Source organism: Lemur catta, chromosome 9 (genome assembly GCF_020740605.2).
Source record: "Lemur catta isolate mLemCat1 chromosome 9, mLemCat1.pri, whole genome shotgun sequence".
NCBI classification, from domain to species: Eukaryota; Metazoa; Chordata; class Mammalia; order Primates; family Lemuridae; genus Lemur; species Lemur catta.
In genome coordinates this window covers 2,324,112-2,345,676 of record NC_059136.1, presented here as the reverse complement: position 1 = coordinate 2,345,676, position 21,565 = coordinate 2,324,112, and the positions used below count along the sequence as shown (strand labels likewise).

General features: G+C 48.0%; 1 protein-coding gene and 1 long non-coding RNA gene across 4 annotated transcripts in view; both read left to right on the top strand.

The window, feature by feature from the left end:
• The window catches only part of EFL1 (elongation factor like GTPase 1), a 127,508-nt gene extending 113,817 nt beyond the window's left edge, over nucleotides 1-13,691 (top strand). For 2 of the 3 annotated variants that reach the window (XM_045561563.1, XM_045561564.1), the window contains exons 19-20: nucleotides 1,249-1,433; nucleotides 13,371-13,691. In XM_045561563.1, coding sequence (XP_045417519.1) covers nucleotides 1,249-1,433; nucleotides 13,371-13,559 — 374 coding nt within the window. In that variant the 3' untranslated portion in view covers nucleotides 13,560-13,691. Of the gene's footprint in view, nucleotides 1-1,248; nucleotides 1,434-13,370 lie in introns of those variants that run through there. The other variant, XM_045561565.1, reaches the window with a different exon arrangement.
• A 1,702-nt stretch (nucleotides 13,692-15,393) lies between these two features.
• On the top strand, nucleotides 15,394-18,620 carry LOC123645062. Its single transcript, XR_006737395.1, has 3 exons — nucleotides 15,394-15,780; nucleotides 17,946-18,089; nucleotides 18,449-18,620. It is a non-coding gene; the product is annotated as an uncharacterized LOC123645062 (long non-coding RNA).
• The last annotated feature ends 2,945 nt before the right edge of the window (nucleotides 18,621-21,565 follow it).

The window sequence follows — 21,565 nt, the reverse complement described above, 5'->3', positions numbered from 1 at the left end:
AAACCTACAGATGGTGATGGCCCATCAGAATTGTTAGGGTTTTATTTTTTGGTTTTTTTCCCTTAAAGCCTTATAACACGAAGAAAGGGGTTTCTACCATTTGTTTTCCTTTATCCTTCCTGAGAGCCACCACCAGGGGGAAGAATCAGAAAAGTTTAGGAGTCAGACCACTTTGCTTTGTGTCCTCAGTTCCTAGTTTAAACAATAAACACATAAAGGTGGATGGGTGGATGCACAACGAGACCTACTGCCTTGTCACTGAGGGAGACCAGGCCAGGACTCCATGCCTTGTTTATAGGGTATTGTAGCTCAGCTTAACTACAATGTCGTACATTTTTAAGGTTAATATATGGGTAGATCACTTCTGTAATGAAAATTATTTTTTAAGCACTGGGTGGAAGAGGAGGCTTCAGAGAGTATCTGCTAGCTATAGCAAGTTCTTCATGACTGTGTGTGATTTCAGTTTATCTCTGGTCCTCGCAGGGTCTGTTCTGCTCACTAGTAGGAAAGATACTTTGAGCACCCAGAGACACTCAGACAGGGGGCCAGTCAGAGAGGAACATGTTTCCTCCCGAGTGTAAGGCATAATTGTGTCTAAAGACAAAAGTGTCAGCCAAGAGAATTCGGTAGAATTCTTGTGATGTGGCACTAGAAATTGTTACCAGACATTAAGGATTCCAAACACTATCAGTTTTCAGCAAAATAAAACTCTTAATATTCATGCCACTTAAATATAATCAGTTTAAGAAAAATATGAGCAAACATTTATATATGTGTGGTTTTAATTTTTAGTGTAAAAAGGCCATTGTGCTAGTTGTTGCTTACTAGGCCCAAATAGCTTGGGTCATCATAATTATGATTGTCACATCAATCATGTCCCATAATTATTAAAATATTTTAATATATACAAAGCCCAGTCACACTTGTTTTGTTGGATTTCAAACCTAAAGACAGCTCATAGGTGAAATTGTATTGAAAGATTATTTTACAAGTCTCCTGATTCTCATGCTGTGTTGTGGGGATTGTCTTTGGGAAATGCAGTTTGTTATATTTTATTTCTAATTTTCCGTAATTATCATGCTTTATTTTTAAATAGACATTTAAATTTTCCATGCTTTTGTAAACCAAAATTATTGAGAACAAATTTAATCATTAGTGGATTATTAGAGAATATATGAGTAATCATGTCTTTGTGTGGTTCAAACCATGTGACTAGTCAATGAATTTACAAGATTTATGGCTTTGCAGGGCGAGTCTATGCTGTCTTGTCAAAGAGAGAAGGTCGAGTGCTTCAAGAAGAAATGAAAGAAGGGACGGACATGTTCATCATCAAGGCTGTGCTGCCTGTTGCTGAGAGCTTTGGTTTTGCTGATGAAATCAGGAAGAGGACGAGCGGCCTGGCCAGCCCACAGCTGGTGTTCAGCCACTGGGAGGTGAGAGTCCAAGTCCCCATTCCTCCTCCTCCTCCTCTGTGAACGTGCTTCCGACAGAACTGGCCCAGAGCAGCGAACAAAGCTGATCATGCCTTGTGGCCTTCCTGTGGCTCAGCTCAGTCAAATGGATGGGAGAAAGCAAGTGATGTTTTTCATCCAGATTGAATGATCCTGAGGTCATATGTGGCTTATAATACTCTCTCTCTCTCTCTCTCTCTCTCTCGTTCTTTTTATTTTGTGTAAAGTTTAAGATACAGGAAGCTTAATCCTTTTTTTCCCCTCTAAATATATATTTTAGATTTTTAAAGGAAATTCACAGACCTTTTGAAAGTGGAATTTCAAGGACCTGGTCTCTTCTGGGGGGAAAAAATACCCACAGCATTTAGAGGGGAGCATTATGCTTCTTGCAAGGCATAGCTTTAAGTTATTATGTATTAGATTCTTCAGTTACCTTTATGGAAATTCAAGGTTTCTGTGGCTTTCAGGTGTTGGAGAGAATGGAATGAAATGGCTCAGCGTCAGAGCACTTCCTGTCAGTGGGTAAACGCAGGTGAAAAGGCAAATTTTATCTGTAATCAAAAGGGACAACCTAACAGACGCACATTTGTGAACACTCTGTGAAAGATTGTGAATGCTGAAATTTATAAGTCCTTTAAGGTAGAGGGAAAAATAATAACAGGAGGTGGAGGTGAGGTCAGGCCACTTCCTGAACAAATCCTAAAAGGAAGAGTAGCTGTTAACCAGCTAAACAGGACATGCAGTGAGAGGGCGGGCGCCACAGGAGAAAACCTGGTGAGGAAGTTTATGTTTCAAGAAAAAGCCTAAGGTCAGGAATAGAATTTTTAAACTAAAAGATCTAAGTGGAAAGGTTTTTTTTTAACAAAGTAGTTTTTGTTGTCACTGTTTACAGGGACTCTAAATAACTTCACATTATCCACTTTTACCAGGGAGGTTTGTAGTTTAGTGGAAGAAGCTCTGACTTTGGAGTCAGATAGTCCTAGTTTCCAATAGTGATTCTGCCGCTTACTTGGACAGATTGGGGAACCGCCCTGCGCGTTTTCAGCCCTGAGAGGAGGTGTCAAGTGCGTACCCTCGTGCCTGGCGCCGTGCCCGGCCAGCACGCGCTGGTGTGGAGCTGGTTGTCCTGTGTGTGGTTCTGAGTGTCCAGCGTGTTCCCTCTGGCTTCGCTCCAGCACCGTGGCGTCGCACTGGGCTTCCCAGAAACGATCCAGGGCTTTTTCCTTCAGCTCTGTGTCCGCAAAACTCCTGGTTTAGGTCCACTGCTAAGCTGTTCTTGTTTCTCTCACTTTCTTTAGCGTGATGGGTCCCTTTCTCTAGAACACTTTAAATGGAGAATTTAAATATAGATGATAATGGAGAATGAGAATAATTGAGGGAGGACTTTATTTTTAAAATGAAATTTATAATCACGTGAATCAGTGAAGTAAAAAAGGGTGACACTCTAGAAAAACTGACTTTGGACAGGGCATATTTGATTTTACTTCAGCAAATTCATGTTGGCTAAATGGATGCAAGTGAAGTTGCTAGTCCAAAGCACTCGACTGTGTCTGCTTTTCCTCAAAATAAAAAAAAAAGTTGTACATTCTTCATGCTTGATAGAACCAAGGTTAGGTTAATGCTCTGATTTAGGTTTTTTTTACTTTTTGGTCAGTACAAACTCTGCATTTTAACGGTGATTTACTATGATTTTTTTGCATCTTTGTCTAAAAACTCAAATGATGTTTTGATGGTTTTATTGGCTTCTTGCATCTGAATAGATATCATTGCTGCATTTCATTATGTAGAAAACATTAGCTTCAGAACATTTAAGTTATTTGTTAATCCTCAAGCTTATGGGTAGTTATTTCTCATTTATCCAGAATTCTAGCTTTTTAGCTTAGGTTTTGATGTTTGGTACTCAACCTTTACTTAAGAACACAAAAAACGGATGGGTCAAAAAGACATCGTCTGAAGAATAGGAACTGTGTCAGTAGTGTAAGTATATTACTGATGTTTCTGATGATAAACATGGGTACAGAGTCCTCTATCACAGGGTTTAGTGACCAGAGGTGTGATTACAGAGCAGTGTGGCTAAATGATACTTAGCACTGGAGAGAGATTTATTCCACTTCAACTTAATGACCTTGAGAGTCAGAATACTTTCTTTATTGGTGCTGCCCTTGGTGAAAACTGCCTTTAGAACTTGCAGCTTATGCTTCTGAATATCTTAGAGATGACAGGTCATCCATCTCATGAAGATGGCCTTGACCAGCACTTGTGCAGAAACTGGGTTACAGTGTGTTTGATCAGAACAAGGAGGGTGTAGGTTAAAGTAATCACTGGGATTATCTGTAAATGCAGTTGCACAATAGGCATTCAGAGCTGTTGTAATGGCATCGTTATTGGAGGAATGATACATTTGAATTCATACATTCTATTTTTTGTTTTAAAATCTCATCATTTTACAGTCTGGTTTGTTTTGGTTTAGGAGACAAAATCTCGCTCTGTCACCCAGGCTAGAGTGCAGTGGCATGATCATAGCTCACTGCAGCCTCAAACTCCTGGGCTCAAGCAGCCCTCCTCCCTCATCCTCCGAAGTAGCTAGGACTACAGTCACATGCCACCATGCCTGGCTAATTTTTTTATTTTTTTGTAGAGATGCGGTCTTGCTATGTTGCCCAGGCTGATCTTGAACTCCTGGACTCAAGCGATCCTCCCCACCATCCCCCTCCCAAAGCACTGGGATTACAGGCATGAGCCACCAGGCCCAGCCATCAGTCTCGTCCTTGAAAGGGATTTTACAAAGTATATCTTTTAAAAAATCCATAAAGTTCCCCCCATTTCCTAATTGGCAAATATGTTAATTAGGAAGCAGGTAAGACTGCTTTTAACAAAGGGATCCCAAAATACAGTGTCTCAAATGAGGCAGAGATTATTTTTGTTTCGAGTCTGGGGAGGCAGTGCAGGGCCCACATGTGGCTCACTGTGGCGGGAGCCCAAGCTGACTGTGGCTGCTGCCTTTCTCCATGCTCGGCTTCTGCCGATCTCCAGAGCAGCTGCCTCCCCCTCCGCATTCCAGCGGTCAGAACAGGGATGAGGAAGAGTCGGGCGTGCTCCTTTCCTCTGAGGACACAAACCAGATCTTGCGCACATCACTTCATCCTCATCCCTTGCCCAGAACCAGCCATATGACCACATCTGACAAGGCCCTTCCTCACAAGGAGGCTGGGATATGTAGTTTTTTTAACTAAGTCAGAAGTCAGCAAACTATGGCTCATTACCTGCTTTGTTAAATAAAATTTTATTGGAATACAAGCAAACATCCAATTATTCGCGCATTTTCTATGCCTGCTTTCAAGAAGAGTAAGTAGCTGCGACAGAGCTCATATGGCCTGCAAGTCGAAACTGTTTACTGTATCTGGCTCCTTATAGAAAAAGTGTGTCTGTGTCCCCTGAGCCCAGCTGGCCACACGCCCACCCTCAGTATCTCCTAGCAAAGAAAAGGGGAGAACAGATGTTTAGGGACCACTAGTATAAAAACAGCAAGGTTTTATCAAGTAAGGCAATTTTTGTTGCATGGAAGCCTTGATGGTTTTCAATCTACTTTATCTCATCATTTTTTAAAAGACTAAAAATTGATCTTATACACTTAATAGGTTTTAAAAAATATCAGTTTCTGATTTAGCTATAACTTATTAAAAATCAGGCTCTTAAATAATTTTAGAGAAAAATGTTGTCAAGAAAAGTTTTGCTCTAGTTTTGTACCATCCTTCTGTCATGTCCTTGCCACCTGTCATGGTCCTATCCCCAAAAGCTTCCAATCTTTGAAAGTCTTAAAAACTATGTTATAATTAAATGTCATTGATCTGATATTTCTTGGCTGTCTTGGTTTCTCCCCCCATAGTTAGGTTTAGAAATAACACAGTTGTTGAGATCTGTCTTCTCACTCCAAGGCGTTTTTTTTCATTTGTATTCTACTACACCATATAATTTACAATCAAGAGCTTTTGAGAGAAAGTGCTTCAAAAAATAGAGAAAATAAAATTACAGGCATTTTTCCATGAAGAAACCTTTGAAGTCAGCAATCTCATAATTTCTCTTTCTATGTTTTACCCTTCTATGAAAAAGGAAGAAAAGGAGCTAATAACAGGCACAGAAAGAAAAATATTACCAACCAATGCTGTTGTACATGTATGTCAGCATAACCTCAGGATCTGCCATTTAATACTGAGATTACCCTGAGGGGTGGGATAGAGTTCACATGGGGTAAGGAAGAAGTAATTACAATAGCACTGGAGAAGTTTATTTTGGACATGGTGTTTCCCACCTGCCAGCCATAATCATAGTGAAAATTGGGCAAAAAATTAAAGTGAAATGCCCAAAACTTTCCTTCTAGGCTTTTTTTTTTTTTAAACACCTGGGGCAACGGCTTGCACTTGGTGCCTTCCTGTGGGTTAGAAGCTGGCAGACCCCGGTCTGCTGAGTTGTCAAAATCCATTCGCAGTCCGGGCAGATGAATGCTGGTGAGCCGGTGGGAAGGAGGCACCTTCTCCTTCCGTCTGACGGCGAGCCCCGCTTTGTGGCCTGGAGGGGCTCTCTGTAGAGCGCAGCGGGGACAGCCACGGGAGGTCATCTTCGTCCCACTGAGGAAACTCACAACTAACTAGCCTCCAGCAGTCGGGTGCTGTTCTCAGGGTGCGTGTGGCGTGTGGAGGCAAGTGGCTTCAGGATGTCCCCCAGAGACAACGGCAGTGGAGGTGAAAGTAGAGCGCCTGCTTGGGTCGGACACAGGACACGCGGGCAGCACGCAGGGTGGGGTAGTCTGGAGCCCAGTCGCCAAAAGGATCCCAGGGCGGGCACTGGTGAGTGCAGAGAGTGCTCCTGGGGCCTCTCGGAGGCAGACTGAGCCAGCCTCAGAGGCCTCAACCCTTCAGTCTTCTGTTTTTCCAAAACAGACTCTGGTCCTAAATTGGCCAGTCTGAGTGTGGTGTCTCTCACCTAGCACTTCTTTGATTTCTCTCTCTACAATTTGTTGCTTTCTGCTTTAACAGAATTTAAAATTTATTTACCACTACAACTTGGTGCTACTAAGAACATGTGGCTTCTTTGTATTCCAAGATGGGTCTGTCTTCCAGCTGGTGAGGGGAAGGCTCCAGGGACAGCTAATGCTAGTGACATTGCATTCCCTTACAGGATAGGTGGCTTTTTTGGGTGGCTGCCCAGGTAAATGTTTAGTTTCCTGACTTCCTTCTCTTTCCCCTCTCTAAGAAGGAGAGGGCTTCTGTGACCTCGTGGTGGGGGAAGCAAAAATGGAGCCTTACCTCCACCTGGTGCCCTCTGCGTCCTCCCTGGGCTTTGCCCCATGAAGTGGCTTGTCTGGTCTAGTCCTGTCTGGCCAGGAGGGCCAGGTGGTGGTGGCAGCCAGCCGATTTCAGGAATCTCCAATACCAGCCATCTGCCTCCAGCTACAAGATCTCTACCCACAGCTGCCTCCTTGTCCTGACCCCAGGCCACTCGGCACCTGTACATCCGTGCACCAGTGCTGGGGACTTCCGGATCAGCAGTCCCGGCCCCCCCTGTTATGACACCTTGTCAGATTTTCCTGAGAGGCTCACAGTCTGTCTGCTTGTGCAGGAGTTCGGGGACTCGGGAAGAAGGGGAGAGTTTTTTTAATAATCTGAGCTTTCTGCAGTCCAGGCAGGTGTGCAGCAGTTTATTCAGTTGACATACGTTTATCAGGTGTACACCGAGGGCAACACCCTCAAAGAAAAATAGTCACCTGTATCTTCCTGAGATCAAGCCGCAGCGAAGGCCCAGGCGGAAGGAAAAGAGGGCGTAGCACCCCTGCGGGGCCCCCAGGGAGGCCTCACTCCCAGGTGAGTCTACACCACTGCCCAGCTGGTCCGAGTTGGGCGCGCCCTGAGCATCGAATGAGGGGACATATGAAAGTTCTTAGGAGGATTCTTGTATTCGGAGGTCCTCGGTCAGTCTCACTCCGCAAGAGTGTTGGAGGCTGGAGCTCGGGACGCTTGGGTACCTCACTCAAGGCCACACAGCCGGCCAGCGACCCGGCCAGACGTAGCCTTAGAGTAGCTGGGGCAGCTGGGACCTTCAAAGTCAAATAACAGTTTCTAGTATGTGTGTCACGTGGCTTGTGGGTCCAGGCAGTCCTTCCTCTTCCAAGACCATAGATTCTGAGAGAGGAGTCCTGACTTTATATGGTCTTTGGCTCCCTCATCCCAATACTGCCTGACTCCTCCTACTGTCTCCCTTTTTCTGTTGCTAGCTCATTTGTTGATGCTGTTTTGGGTATTTTCTCCCTCTGGAAATGAGAAGTTTGCTAAGTTAGACTGCAGAGAAGCCCCCAGTACAATATACATTATAATTTAGATACGGCAGGGTCCCAGCAACCTGCCAGTACTTTGCGAATGACACCCTTAGAGATTTTGGTAATCACTTTGTAGACATATCCACTGATGACATTTGGTTCCTCACATGCTTTAACCTGAGGGCACTGGTTTGTGCTCTTACACATGGTAGCATTGGGAGGGCTGGGACAGGGTCCCCAGAGGTGACTGGGGAAGCCAAGGGACTCATCTGCTAGGCCACAGAATGCAGCAGCAGCTGCTCGAGTGGCTGTTTTTCCAGTCTCCCTAGCCTGATGGTTTCACAGAAAGCGCATGGAGGACACCACCTACCTTCTGGATTTCCCCTTCCACTGACGTGTGCTCGTGCTTGTTACCCAAGTCCTAGATTCCTGACATGGCACTATGATGGCGAGGGTGGGGCCGTGCCTTCCTGCACCCCAGGCACGGCTCCCGCCTTCAGCTGATGATCTCATCCAGTCCCCGTGCAGTCATATGAGACCGGGACTTTTACCGTTGCACCCTTGCAGGTGGGAGAACTGAGGCACAAAATGGCTTGAAATAACTTGCCCAGGATTACCCAGCTCAGTGGATGGGGAAGTCGCATTGGACTGAGCCCGCCTGGCTCCAGAGCCAGCGCTGTCAACCCTCGCACCACGGTCATGTTGGCCTCAGTGTCTGTCCCCCACGCCCCTTCTCTGGAGCTGAGCTCACACAGACTCCTGGCTCTTCCCCTCCTCGCGTTCCCTTGGCCTGTTAGGTTGCACAAGGGGCAAACATCACCACCCTCACCCCCTTCTGCTCCCAGCAAGGAAGAGCAACCAATTCCTTAAGCAGTTTGTGTTTCTTACAGAGGTTGAGAATTTTAATTCCTCCTCCCAACAGTTGACCCACAGTTATAACTTGTGGATGGGTGGCTTTTTAAAAAATTGGGATAATTTTATTCATAGGAAGTTATCAAAAAATACATACAGGGAGGCCCTGTGTACCCGTCACCCGTTCTCCGCAGCATCAGCGTCCCTCGTAACTGTACTGCAGCACCCAGCCGGGCCACAGACACTGTGGGAACCACGGAGCTTACTCACCTTCCACCCGTCACAATACGCGCGCTGGACTTGGCCAGAACCACGGGGCCGTTTGTGTCTGGATGAGTCCAGTCTTCATGGCAGTCTGCTGTCATGGGAAAAGGGCAAGCTTTGGAGCCAAGCAGAACTAGGATGTGCCAGGCGCTTTACTGCATGACGTTCATGTAGTACCTTCTTCAGTCTCCACTGCAGTCCTGTGCAGTCATGAATGTTTCCAGCTGCAGGGACCATAAAGCCGTAATAATCGTTGCTTAAGCAATTAGGTCTGGTGCAGTGGCTCAGTGACACTGACAAAAATCCAGGCTTGCTTCTGCCCCGCATATTTGTGGTGCACACATGTGTCTGGGGGTTCTATAAAATCTCATCACGTGTGTAGTTTTATGTAACTAGCGTAATCAAGATACGAATTGTTCCATCACCACGAGGCTCCCTTGTGCTCCCCCTTCGTAGCTACCCCTGCCCCTCAGCCTGGATGGGTGGCTTTTGGATGGCAGCCACCTACCCTCCTCCTGCCCAGCCCAGACCCTGAGCCTGCACTGACTCAGCCCGGCTGGTAGCATGGTGACGTTCTAACATTCTCTGCCGATGCAGGGTCAGCGTGACGGCTGGTGACTCAGAACTGAGTCTCTGGGGACCTGTGTGCCCACAGCAGTACAGTCTGCTCCCCCTGACCCAGAGGAACCCCCTCAGGTTGCCAAGCCCGCGGAACTGGGCTTCCCCCCGCTCCTCATGCTAGCTGCAGTGTCCCGGTCTGAATCTCATCCAGTCCCCCTGTCTGCTACTCCACTCACCCCAAGGGCTGGACCTTGTCCCCTCTCCTGCCCCTGTCCCCCAGCCTCCAACTGGGGCCTCACTTCAAGACACTCCTTCTGTAGCCTTGCTGTCACCACCAGAACGTTGACTTTGGCTGCTGGTGCCACTTCTGTGCTTCCCTGGCTGCTCTCACTTCCTACAGTCTGCTCTTCCCTTCAGGGGTTATTTTCTTTTTGCTAAAAGGGTATTTCTCAGTTCTTTTGTTGAGGATCTGTGAGTAGTATGTTTTTAGCCTGTGTTTAACAGAGGGTTTTTTTGGTTCACTGATAATGGTTTATTTAACTAGATAAAAACTTTCAGGCTCACACCTGGGTTCCTTCGCCCTCTGCAGCAGTCGCTGTGTTGTGGCATCTGCCGTTGACGTGCAGCCGGGTCTCAGTCTCGTTCTTCTGCAGGCAGTTGGGTTTTCCTCTGCGCCGTCTCTGTGTCCGCCTCAGCACCAGGACACAGGTGGCTGCCTCGTTCCGGCCTTTGTTCAGGAGCAAGAGCACAGCGGTGGCTCACACCTCCTGTCCGCTCCTGTCCAGCGGGTCAGAACAGAGCGTCGGGGGATGCGGTGCTCACAGATCCCAGCGTGTCAGCACCGTGGCGAGGGGCGGATTGTGTCATTGTCCCGCCCAGGACTCACGTCCTGTTCTCTGCGCTCTGATCTTAGAACTCCTGTTAGGCATACCCCGCACATACTGTATGGCTCTTGCTTTCCTTTCATACTTTATCTTTTTCTCGCTGTGCTGTATTCTGGGAAATTTCTGTAAGTCTATCTTTATAAAAAAATAATTTATTGAAGTGAAATTCATATAACATGATTGTCGTTAATCATTTTAAAGTAAACAGTCCTGTTGCATTTGACACATTCACAGTGTTATGCAGTCCCCACCTCTGAAGCATTTCCCTCGCTCTAGAGTAAAACTTCATTCTCATTAGCAGTTTCTCACCACTCCTGCCTACCCTCAATCACTTGTAACCACCCATCTGCCTTCTGTCTCTATGGATTTACCTATTCTGACATTTCATGCTTGTGGAATCAGTCATACGCTGTGTGGCCTTGTGCCTGGATTCCCTTAGCGCAGTGTTTTGGAGGCGCATCCGCACTGGAGCGTGTCCCAGTGCTTCGCTGCTTTCCACGGCTGTGTGGTACCCAGCTGTGGGTGCGCCACGTCCTGTCTGTCCACCTGCCCATCGATGCACAGTTGGGCTTGCCCACTGTTTGGCTGTTGGGAGTAAAGCTGCTGTAAACTTACATGTGCCTGTACTTGTTTGAGTCCCTGTTTTCAGTTCTTTTGGGTATGTACCTAGGAGTATGATAATTTTATGTTTAACTTTTAAGGGAGCTCCCAAACTTTTTTCCAAGTGGGTGTACCATTTTACCTTCCCACCAGCAGTGTATGAGACTTCCAATTTCTCTACATCCTCATCAACATTTCATTTTCTTTTTTTTTTTCTAATTGTTTTTATTATAGCCATCCTAGCAGGTGTGAAGTGGTATCTCATTATAGTTCGATTTGCGTTTCCCTAATGTCACATTGAGCATCTTTTCATTTGCTTGGTGGCCATTGTGTATCTTCTTTGGAGAAAGGTCTATTCAAGTCCTTTGGCAGTATTTTATTGGGTTTTGCCTTTCTGTTGAGTTGTAAGAATTCTTTATATATTTTGGATATCGAGTCTGTCTTTTAGTTCACTTAATATCTCTTCAGCAGTCTTCTCTTTAATCTGCCTACTTAGTTTCTTTGTTATTTTTATGTCCAAATTTTTTCTAGTATTTCTAGTTCTTTCTTTTTTACAACTATCTAATGTTTAGTAGATGATGTCCGCCCCCCCTTATTTGAGGATTTTTCAGTGTGCCGATGCTGACTGTAAGGTTCTTCAGGTTCCTGTGTTGCCCATCCTGGCTGGGGTACGAGTTCTCCCTCGTGTTGAGTCTGGTGCCAGCTGTCGTGGGGCTGGTTTCCTTCTGGGCTTTGTGCTCTGCGGTTCTTACTTGCGGGGCTCCTCCATGTTCTCTGTTACGCGGTGGCCTCCCTGCTAGGCCTTGCGAGTCGTCATCTCGTCTGCCCTCCCCAGCGCCGTAGTTCCCGCTGTGTCCTTCGATTGGGCTCGGCTCAGAGCCGCCATCGGTGCAGGTGGCATAGAACAGCACACTCAGCACAGCCAGGGCTGGTCTCCGGGGCTGCCCGCTCCTGCCTCGTGGCCGCAGCCCTGAGCGGATGGGGATGTTCCACCCACAGAGAAGAGTGAGTGGCGCTGGGCCCTACATGCCCGGGCAGGTGGCTTTGGGCCCAGCCTCAGTGGGCTTGAAGAGCCTGGCCCTCCCGGGTCCCATCTGCCTTGGCTCCCTATGGGCTGTGGGTGGGGCTTCCCTCTCCCCCTCTAAAAACCTCTCCCCTCCTGGTCCGCAGGAATTTCTATTCGGTTTTGAACAGTGACTATGTTAAAGTATATTTTTCTTTCATTTTATATTTTGAATTGAAAAGTGTTGTGATTTGTGCCCACATAATAACCTTTTCCCCCAATAAATTAAAAAAAGAGAAAATTTAAAAGTAAGACATGAAGTCTTTACCAATAAAGCTGACCCTGGAGAGTGTGGCCTTCATCTGTGGGCAGGCCTAGTTCTGAAGCGTGGAGTTCGGCTGGGCGGGGGAGGGCTCCTGCCAGAGGCGCAGGGTCTGCTTCTGTGACCGTGGCAGAGCAGAGGGGGTTGTTGCTTCCTGTGCATGGCTTGTTTCCAGGAACAGGAAGAAGGGGAGGCCGGGCTACCCGTGTCTGTGTCCTCTTCTCACATTGACCAGTCGGATTCCCGTGGGGAACCACGAGTAAGGCAGCAGAGAGGCCAGGACGCATTAGGCTCACGGGGCCTCGTCTCCCTGAAGGAGCCATCAGGAGTGGTTCCCCCGTCGCTGAACGGGGGCGTGCTCAGCGTGCGCATGGTCCCTGTCCTGCCCTGTCCTGGCATCAGTCCCTTGGGTGTGGAGCTCAGGAAGGTCCATGTCCAGGTTCACCAGCTCCTTGGACATCATGGCTTGGCTGCTGGCTGTCCAAGAGGGGCTGAGCCCCTCTGCGCAGTCTTGCTTTCAGGTTAACGTTCCTTCTCCAAGCTCTGCCCTTCCCCCTTCCTCTCAAAGGATGGCCTCAGAGGAAAACGTCCTCAGCAAGCCTTGCGCTGGGCTGGTCTTTCCTCACCGTCAAAGCAGCGAGCAGGCCTGGGCCAGAGAAACGAGGAAAGCAGGCTATGTGTGCCCGTCTCTGGCCAGCTCGCAGGGCGGAGGGCACTCCGTTCGAATGTTAGAGCCAAAGCTCAGAATAGTGGAGAGTATGCTCACACGTGACGGTCTTTGTTGGAGACAAAAGCAGAATTGATGAAAAGACACTAACTCTGAGATATATCTTAGCAAAAACGAGAGCTTTTAAAAATTAATACTTTCCTTCCTCAGTGTTATGAAATGACTCTATAAGCAAAGAATAATACATACGTTATAAGTTTTATTGGATCTGCTTCCATTTGTTCACATCTCCATGATTCTTCATTTTTGTTGATTACTATCCCTAGCAAGTTCTGCTCTTCATTGCCTAAATTCTTCATCAGCTACGACTGTGTAAATTGGGGAGCTCAGTGGATGAGGTTTGAAGCTGAAGTACGTTTGGCTAACCTAGCATGCTCTGTCGCCTTCTTTTACAAGATCATTCCCAGTGACCCCTTCTGGGTGCCGACCACCGAGGAGGAGTACCTGCACTTTGGGGAAAAGGCCGACTCTGAGAACCAGGCCCGGAAGTACATGAACGCGGTGCGAAAGCGGAAGGGTCTTTATGTGGAGGAAAAGATTGTGGAGCACGCGGAAAAGCAAAGAACACTCAGCAAAAATAAGTAGTTACTACTCTTGGTGGATTCTTTTCTCTGTGATGAATTAAAAAGCATCATCAAGTTTTAATATTGGGAAATTTTCTTTTTGGTGCGTTATCTCTGTGCATTCACTTTAAATAAACTTGATCCATATATATATGTGTGTGTATATATATATATATATATATTTTTTTTTTTTTTTTGAGACAGAGTCTCGCTCTATTGCTGGGCTAGAGTACAGTTCACTTTACTGTACTCACTGCAGCCACAGACTCCTAGGCTCGGCCAATCCACCTGCCTCAGCCTCCCCGGTGGCTGGAACTACAGGTGAATGCCACCATGCCCTGCCCTGCTAATTTTTAAAATTTTTTTGTAGAGACAGGGTCTTGCTATGTTGCTTAAGCTAATCTCAAACTCCTGGCTTGTAGTGATCCTCCCACCTCGACCTCCCAAAGTGCTAGGTTTACAGGCATGAGCCACCATGCCTGGCCCCGTAGACGTATTTTAAAGAGGGTGTTAGAGAATATATTTTCAAAATGCTTTTTTAATTGCTTCTGGATCAAGAGAAGAAGTTATCATAAATATTACAATGGTGATTTATACTGCCCTGTGTGTAACCCTGCAGCAGTAAGATGTGTGGTCACGGTGACCATTTTTGCTGGGGACGTGACACGCAGCCTCACAGTGGGCTGTACCCTCCGCTCTATACTGAGCAGCCGCAAATGGACTGACACCCTCTCTGCCTGTCATCGCAGTGTCACTATTCTGAGTCCATCCTCCACACACAAATCACGTGTGATTTTCTGATGGGAAACATTTCATACTTAATCATTGAATCACCATATTTAATATCATTTGGAGAGACCACGTATTTGAAAGAGCAACTCACTTTACAGCTGATCCATCTTGTGTTGTCTAACAACAGTGTCATGTTCAGTAGTTAGCCTTTAAACCTTTTGCTTTTACACTCGTAAATTTTTAGCACTTGTTTAAATAAGTGTGAGTAAAAGTTATCCCTATACCTTTTTCTTTAAAAAAAAAAATTAAATTTCTATCATTTTCTTTGCTGTTTTGTCTTAGCCTTACTGAAGGGATATTAGCCGATGTGCATGAGGTTATTGCCGTTGTTGTAAATATTCTTCCCAAGTATCAGTTGCCTCATTCCGGGTCACCCCCATTTGAGGAACAAAAGCAATTGAGTCAAAAATGATTTTATAATTTTTGATGTTGCATAACTTTATAGTCCCTTGAAAGGATTCCTTTACATGACATAAAATTACTGGACCAGACTTTGTTTTTGAAATGCTTTTAATGGGTTTTCTTAATAAGTCAGGTCATTTTTAATGCTAGTTGTAGACCAGCATTTTAAATCCTTAGAGCCCTGACATAGTTGGTCAAGTCTAACTGACCTAGACTTTGGGGAAAATGTCACTGGATAATTCACTGTTTAAATTTAACAAATAATGATATCTGAATTAATTTATGGGAGTTTTACTATCTGTTGGTTTATTTGAAAGCTTTGGTAACTAGGGAAAGCTGGGACCTTGGTTTATGGCATTCGTAAGTGACACCATTTAAACTGCGAGATGTGCCATAAAACATATTCTTAAATTCTACACTTTATCAGCAGTTTTTGCATTTAATAGAGAAAAGCAGAGCCCAGAAAGAGTGAGAGAAAGAGCTGCTCTTTCTGCAGTTCTTTTGGGCCCTACCAGGTGTGCTGTGTGGGGGAGGTGACACGTCAGGTTGACAGACTGTCTCGCCCCTCTCCAGTGCTCGGGAGATGACAGTGAGCAGTAAGATGGCCACAGAGAAGCAGGTCATGGGATACAGCTCATCTGCCATCTAAATAATCTGTCCTGTTGTGTAACTCAGGCTGAGGTCACGGAAACCCCGTCTCCGTCTGTGAGAGCAGGTGACACCGTGTCCGTGGTCTCCGTCCCAGTGCTGTGCCCAAACCCTGGCTTCAGTCTGTCGAATTCACCGGAAGCCGACCAACAGCCTGTCAGTGCCCGAGTGGAAGTGAGCGTGTTCCTGCTCTCGTGGAGGGGCTGGGTTTTTGCAGGCGTTTACAGACGGGCTTCAGAGGCAGTGAGGAAGGCCGGGCGGGTTAAGGAAGCCGCAAAACCAGGACCCGAACTCCCGGAGCATGCTTTGCATTGAGGTCCAGAGGCAGCTGTCCTTCCACTCAGGGGACAGCATAGGCAACACCAGCACGATGCCTTTTCCCAGCCAGCCCTGGAGCAGAGGTGGGTGAGGTGGGCTGGGAGGGGCCCGGGCCCCAGGCCCCTACTGGAGGATGAACTGAAAGCAGCCCAGAGCCCCCACTCTGACTGGGAGGCCCTGAGGGCTGTTTCTTGTGTCAGAGTTTCCATAGACGGGAGGGAAGCGCCCTTCTCCTGCTGCGACCCTGGAAAGGTACCTGGTGCTGCAGAGCGGAGGGAGGTCAGGGGCTCCCAGGCGTTAGTAGTCTTCTGCAGGTCAGGGGCTTTCTGTGGATATTTGATCTCCACATCTGTTGTATGAAATAGAGATAAGGAAATTCACTGGGGTCTGGTGCAAGTTAGGTCTAGAGCCCATGGTCCCGTTTCTCACTCAGCTGCATCTCTTGGTAAGCCCTGGTCCAGTGTATCACACAGGGATTCCCGTGATTGTTGTCTGATTTGTGTTAAGGTCAGAGACATCATCAACAGAACTTGAATATTCACTATAGCACAGCAGGGGAGGACTTGGGGGCATCTGTATTTACATTCTGTGCCTTGAACTTAGGTAAAGCTACTAATGTCCAGGATTCAAAATCATTATCTGGACTGGGTCAGATTTATTGGCAATAAGTTTAGAAAAACAATTGATTTCAGAAATTCGGTCAACTGATATACTTGGAGCCGAGAATAGGGACCTGAATGTGAAACATCCTTTCTCTCCTATCTTAGAAAAACCAAATAAGGCTCAGAGTGATGGACAGCTTGTCCCAGGAGCCAAAGCCCTTCAGGTGAATAGATTATTACATCCGGGAATTAGGTGGTCTTCCATTGCAAGTAGTCAAACTCATCCTTTCTTGTTAAGGCAAAGGCAAAGAGCATTTTAAACTTTCTAAGCTAGAAAAAAATTAGGGAAAATATAGACAAGAATTTAGATGAGGTTCTAAAAACAAGATTATAAATGTCAACCTGACCACGGTGAGTCCTAAGACTTTCTTTAGGCCCTACTGTTACGTGTACGAAGCCTGCAGCACAGGGGGCATCTTCTACCGTTCCAGGAACGGAGGGTGGGAAGGTTCCCCCTGCGGGTCCCAAGCCGGGTGGCGCCTGCCAGAGAAGATGGGTGAGGGGCCGGAACAGGGGTGAAGGGTCCCCCAAAAGGCTGAAATGAAAGGACCAAGGCCCTCCCAACTTGAACGTTCCTGGGTCGAGTTTGAGGGGCAGAGACGTGATCACGAATAACGGGGATGGGTTTCTTACCAACCCACAGGTCCTCTGGGCCGTCCAGTCTCCCGAGGAAATTGCAGAGAGCCAGGCAATTCCGTTCAATGCCAGGGGCCCCTCCCCTGCTCCCCCTCACCCTCGCCACCCTCCCAGGCCGGAGGGACTGGAGGTTCACCCTGTGGGTTTTGCACATCTCTGCCAGGGCTTTGGTGCTGCCCGAGACTATTTTGTATGATGCGAGTTCATGACAACAGCTGTAACAGCTCTAATTCTGCTGTCCCGGATTTCACTGTGATCTCTGAAAGAATCAACCTTTAATGTCCGATTTTAGAAGCCTTTTTATCACAGCTGCAACTTTTACCTTTTTGCAAAATCAATGATCTTAAATTTTTATTAATTTTCAAATAACCATTTGTAGAATTTTTCCAAAAAATTGTTTCATCTTTTTGAGAAAAGCATTGCGGTTGCACCACGCCGCACGGATATTGTCATGCCGTAGAGCACTGGGACCAGGAACAAGGAGGTAGCTGAGAAGCGAGAGAGCCCTGGGTTCTGCCCCTCCCGGCCCACTCGGGGCAGGTCGCCTGGTCCCTTCAAACCTCACGCACCTCGTGTGCAGGTGGGAGCTAATGCCCCGTGTGTGAGGAGTTGTTGGGAGGAGTAAATGAAATCGTCCCCGTTAGGACACAGTGCCTGGCAAATCGTGTCCAGTATAGTGAAAGCAATAATTGTTGCTGTTTTTATTTCTATTACCCTTCTTAGGCAGTGTGCGTGCACTGACAAGGTATCTGAATTCAGAGCAATTAAGGAGTCGGTTAATCTAATATGGCAAAGATTCAAACTGTGTATTTCACTTTATTTTTCCTAATGATGTCTTCCCGTCCCACTGGCCTTGAGCAGTCTGGCCCTAGGAAGGAGGATGGCAGCACACTAGAATCCCAGGTGTGATTGCTTTCCCCTTTCTCCACGGTTCGTCATCTTTCCTGCAGATCTGAGTTCACACTGCAGTTCCAGCCCCTGGTCAGATCAGGAGCTGTCTCTTCTCAAGGCAGAGTAGGTGGGACCAACCACCCCAGGACCCCCAGAGGCAGCTGGACTTTGGACAGTGACCGGTGTTGCTCAAGGGACAGCAGGTGAGCCTGCCCACCTCATGTGGGCCCCGCACGCCTGGCTGCAGCTGCCCTCACGCCTCCTGCGGCCCAGCAAGTGTCAGACAAGGGACAACTTCTTGCTTCTCTGCGTGGGCCCTCCCCAGCACACCCAGTTCCCAACCCCCTTCTGGGCCAGCTCCCTCTCCCTCTCCTCGACTCTGGAAGCAGCACTCCCGGGTCCTCTGACTGTGCCACACACCTGGAAAGTGGGCCACACTACTGTGCCCACTCCCGCCTTCTGTCTCCACCTCTGGCAAGCTCTGACTCTGACCACGGCTCTGCCAGCCCACCATTTCTCCCTTCCTTAAACCAGTTTTGGTTTCACTTTCTTTGCTCTCCAGCCTGGACCCTAATACCAGTCACTCCAGAAAGACTTTCACCAACACACCAATCTTCATCCTTCCCCACTGAGCCGCATCTGCCGAACCACCCTCACACGCCTGCTTTCCTGCCGGCGACTGTTGCCTTCACCGGAAGAGCCGAGGTTACTCAGCCCCTGCAGCTGCCTCAGCACCTCTGTACGGGGCCCCTCCTCCTCCCAAAGAGCAAGAGGGCCGAGGGAGCCTTGGAGAAAGCAGTTCCTGGAGAGACAGCGAGTGCAGGGGCCACAGTCACTGAGGAACGGCCCCAAGGAGACCCACTATGTGGGACCACGCAGGCAGCCTGGTGCCCAGTGAAATGGGGCCTGGCAGGAGGACCTTGAGCAGCGGTGGCTCCTGCTCTGGCCAGTGCATGCACAGCTGCACCTATAAGGGACAGGGGAGGACCAGAGCCTTCCAGCAAAGTGAAGCTCCGTACAGTGGCCCAGCTGGCCCTGCCCTGGCCTGAGTGGACATTCGGAGGTGACTGACACATCAGAGAGGGCGTCCCACTACACGTGCCCACCCCACCCTCAAGCTGTGCAGTCCACTGTGGGGTCCCTGCTGCTGCAGGGCAGAGAGGCTGTGGCGACCAGGGGGCAGAGGCCAGGGAGCCGCCCTAAACCACACTCAGGACCGCGAGCCGGGCTGTGCCGAGCCCACTGGCGAAGGCCCTGAGAAGTGGGGTGGTTCACAGCTGTAGCAGCTCCTAGTTTTCTCCCGTGTGGTCTCCGGGTGGGGAGACCCTTTGGAAAACCGCACCCGGCTTTGCTCCTGGGAAGCCGCCGCCTCCTCCCTGCCCGGTCCACGAGACTTGAGTGGGTTTGACCTCACCACGCCTGCATGTGACCAGGCTTGGACGGTCGTGTGTTCAAGTCCCTGGGCCTCATGGGAAAGGACATGTGGCCCAGGGTGGTCCAGTGAGTGTCAGGGCTTTTGGCAGAAAGACAGTATTTTTATTAGGGTCGTGATGCCAGTGAGAAAGCCGGGGCACCTTTGTCACATAGGTACAGCCTGCAGCAAACGGAGCCGGGAGAGACCAGTTTCTGATGATGTTGTTTTCAGCATCGGAATTCTCTTCTTTACCCCGGAACTTTCAGTTTCGTGAGGCAGTAAGTTCCCCTTTATTTGTTTAAATCAATTTGAGTTTCAGTCACAACAATGAAGATCCCTAACCAGTGTGACACCTTTGATCATGCCTCCCTCCTGCTCAGCAATGCCTGGTGTTTCCCCCCTGTCCCCGCTCCCTTGCCCTGTCTGCTCTTCATCTTCCGAAGCCTGTTGCTAGAGCTACCTCCATTAGGATGTCGCCTTCCTGTGGCTGGCCAAACTTGACCCTGTCTTTTTCTGAAGCACATATTATTTGTATCTCTTTTTTACCCAGTATGTTCGGATAAACGTGGTAGTGACTGTGTACAGATCTTACCCTGTCTACTCATTTGAAAGCTCCTTGAAGGTCAAGGTTTTTGTACCGTTCTGTGCCTTGCACATAGTAGACACTCAGCAAATCCTAGGGACGTGTAGTGGCCCAAGACTGCATGGAGTCGGGTAGAGCTGCATCAGGAATGCGACCCTCCTGGCTCCGTTCCAGGGCTCCTGGCGCCACAGGGAGTGAGCTTGTGAGAAACACGCGGTCCCAGCCCCGCCTTGGGCCTCCTGAACCATACTCGGCGGGCCCCGCGGGCTGTGTCTCAACAAGCTCAGGTCTGAGGACCACTGCTATGAAAATTTCAGTTGACATTCAGAATTACACATTTCACGTTTTAAAATATTTATTAACTACTTTGTGATTTACAGATAAAAATGCACACTTTACATCCTCAGTCTAATGTTAAGTAAAGTTTTGCAGGGCATCTTTTGGATAATTAATTTTCTTTTACTTTACAGTAGATAAAAAGAAATTCTTCAGTCTTTCCAAATGTGTACACTGTTATTTTAGGACTGGGATTCTCAAACTAAAGGTGAAAGGAAAGAACTAAAAAAAAACCTAAGAACAGAACATCCATATAGTGTGTCGTCATCGGATGGGCGTTGGGGCCGAGGCGGCGCTGTCTGCCGTCCACCGCAGGGCGGGATCGGAGGACGGAGCGTCTTCACAGGCCGGGGATCTGGGCACTTACGAATGTGCTTCTGACGACAGCGGATTGGATCAAGTGGAAGGGTTGTTTGAACACAGATCTAGATGTGTCCTTTTTTGTTTGCCCTAATTCAAAAAAGAGTGACCTTACGAGATGTCTAGTTGTGAGTTTTTAGCCCCTCCTTCTTTTATCTTTTTTTTTTTTTTTGAAGAAAGTATCCAGAAAAATCAGTGCTAGGAGAATTTTTTGTCATGTGTATCACAGGAGATCATCCAAAGTGCACACTTTTTGTTTTATAGACAACTCTTTTCAAAGACATTTTCTTTCATTAAAACAACTTCACTTTTGAGAATGCCAATTACGGGGGAATTCGTGCAGCGTTTTTTAAAATTGCTGCCACCATTGCCGCTTCAGTTTTCAAAAATAAATAGGATTTAGCATCTGGAGTGAAGTTCGATATAGAGAAAGCGATGCTCACTGGTCAGATACTTCTCTGAGAAAGGCAGAAGTGCTCTCAGGCCCGAGACTGCGCGGTACCTGGTTCTCTCTCTTTGAGCCAGTCCCCGCCCCTGAGAAGGTTTGTGTGCTTTGGGTGACACAAGGAGCTTTACTCACGTGGCTTGAGTTTGCCAGCCTGTTGGGGTCCCTGGACTGAGCCCTGTTATTGTGGGCTGGGGGAGAGGAGGGGAGGAGAAGGGAGGAGGCAGGGAGGGAGCGGGACCGCTGGGTGGTTTGCCTGGAGATGATTCCTGGACCGGCACTTCCAGGAGGAAAATGCCCATCGTCCTCTCTCAGCGACAGTGTTGCTTCCCGCAGATCGTAACCCCGGGCTCTGATGGCTTCCCCAACGTCCCCGACGTCCCCGCTTCCCTGGCGTGAGTGCAGGAAGCTGGGCTGACACAGACCTGGCCTGGCAGCTGCTTGCGATCCCTTCCCCAGAGCAGGGGATGCTCCTGAGCACACAGAACGCGGTTCCAAGCTCACCCGGTGCTGCCGCACGCGTGGCTGGTGCGCCTGGCTC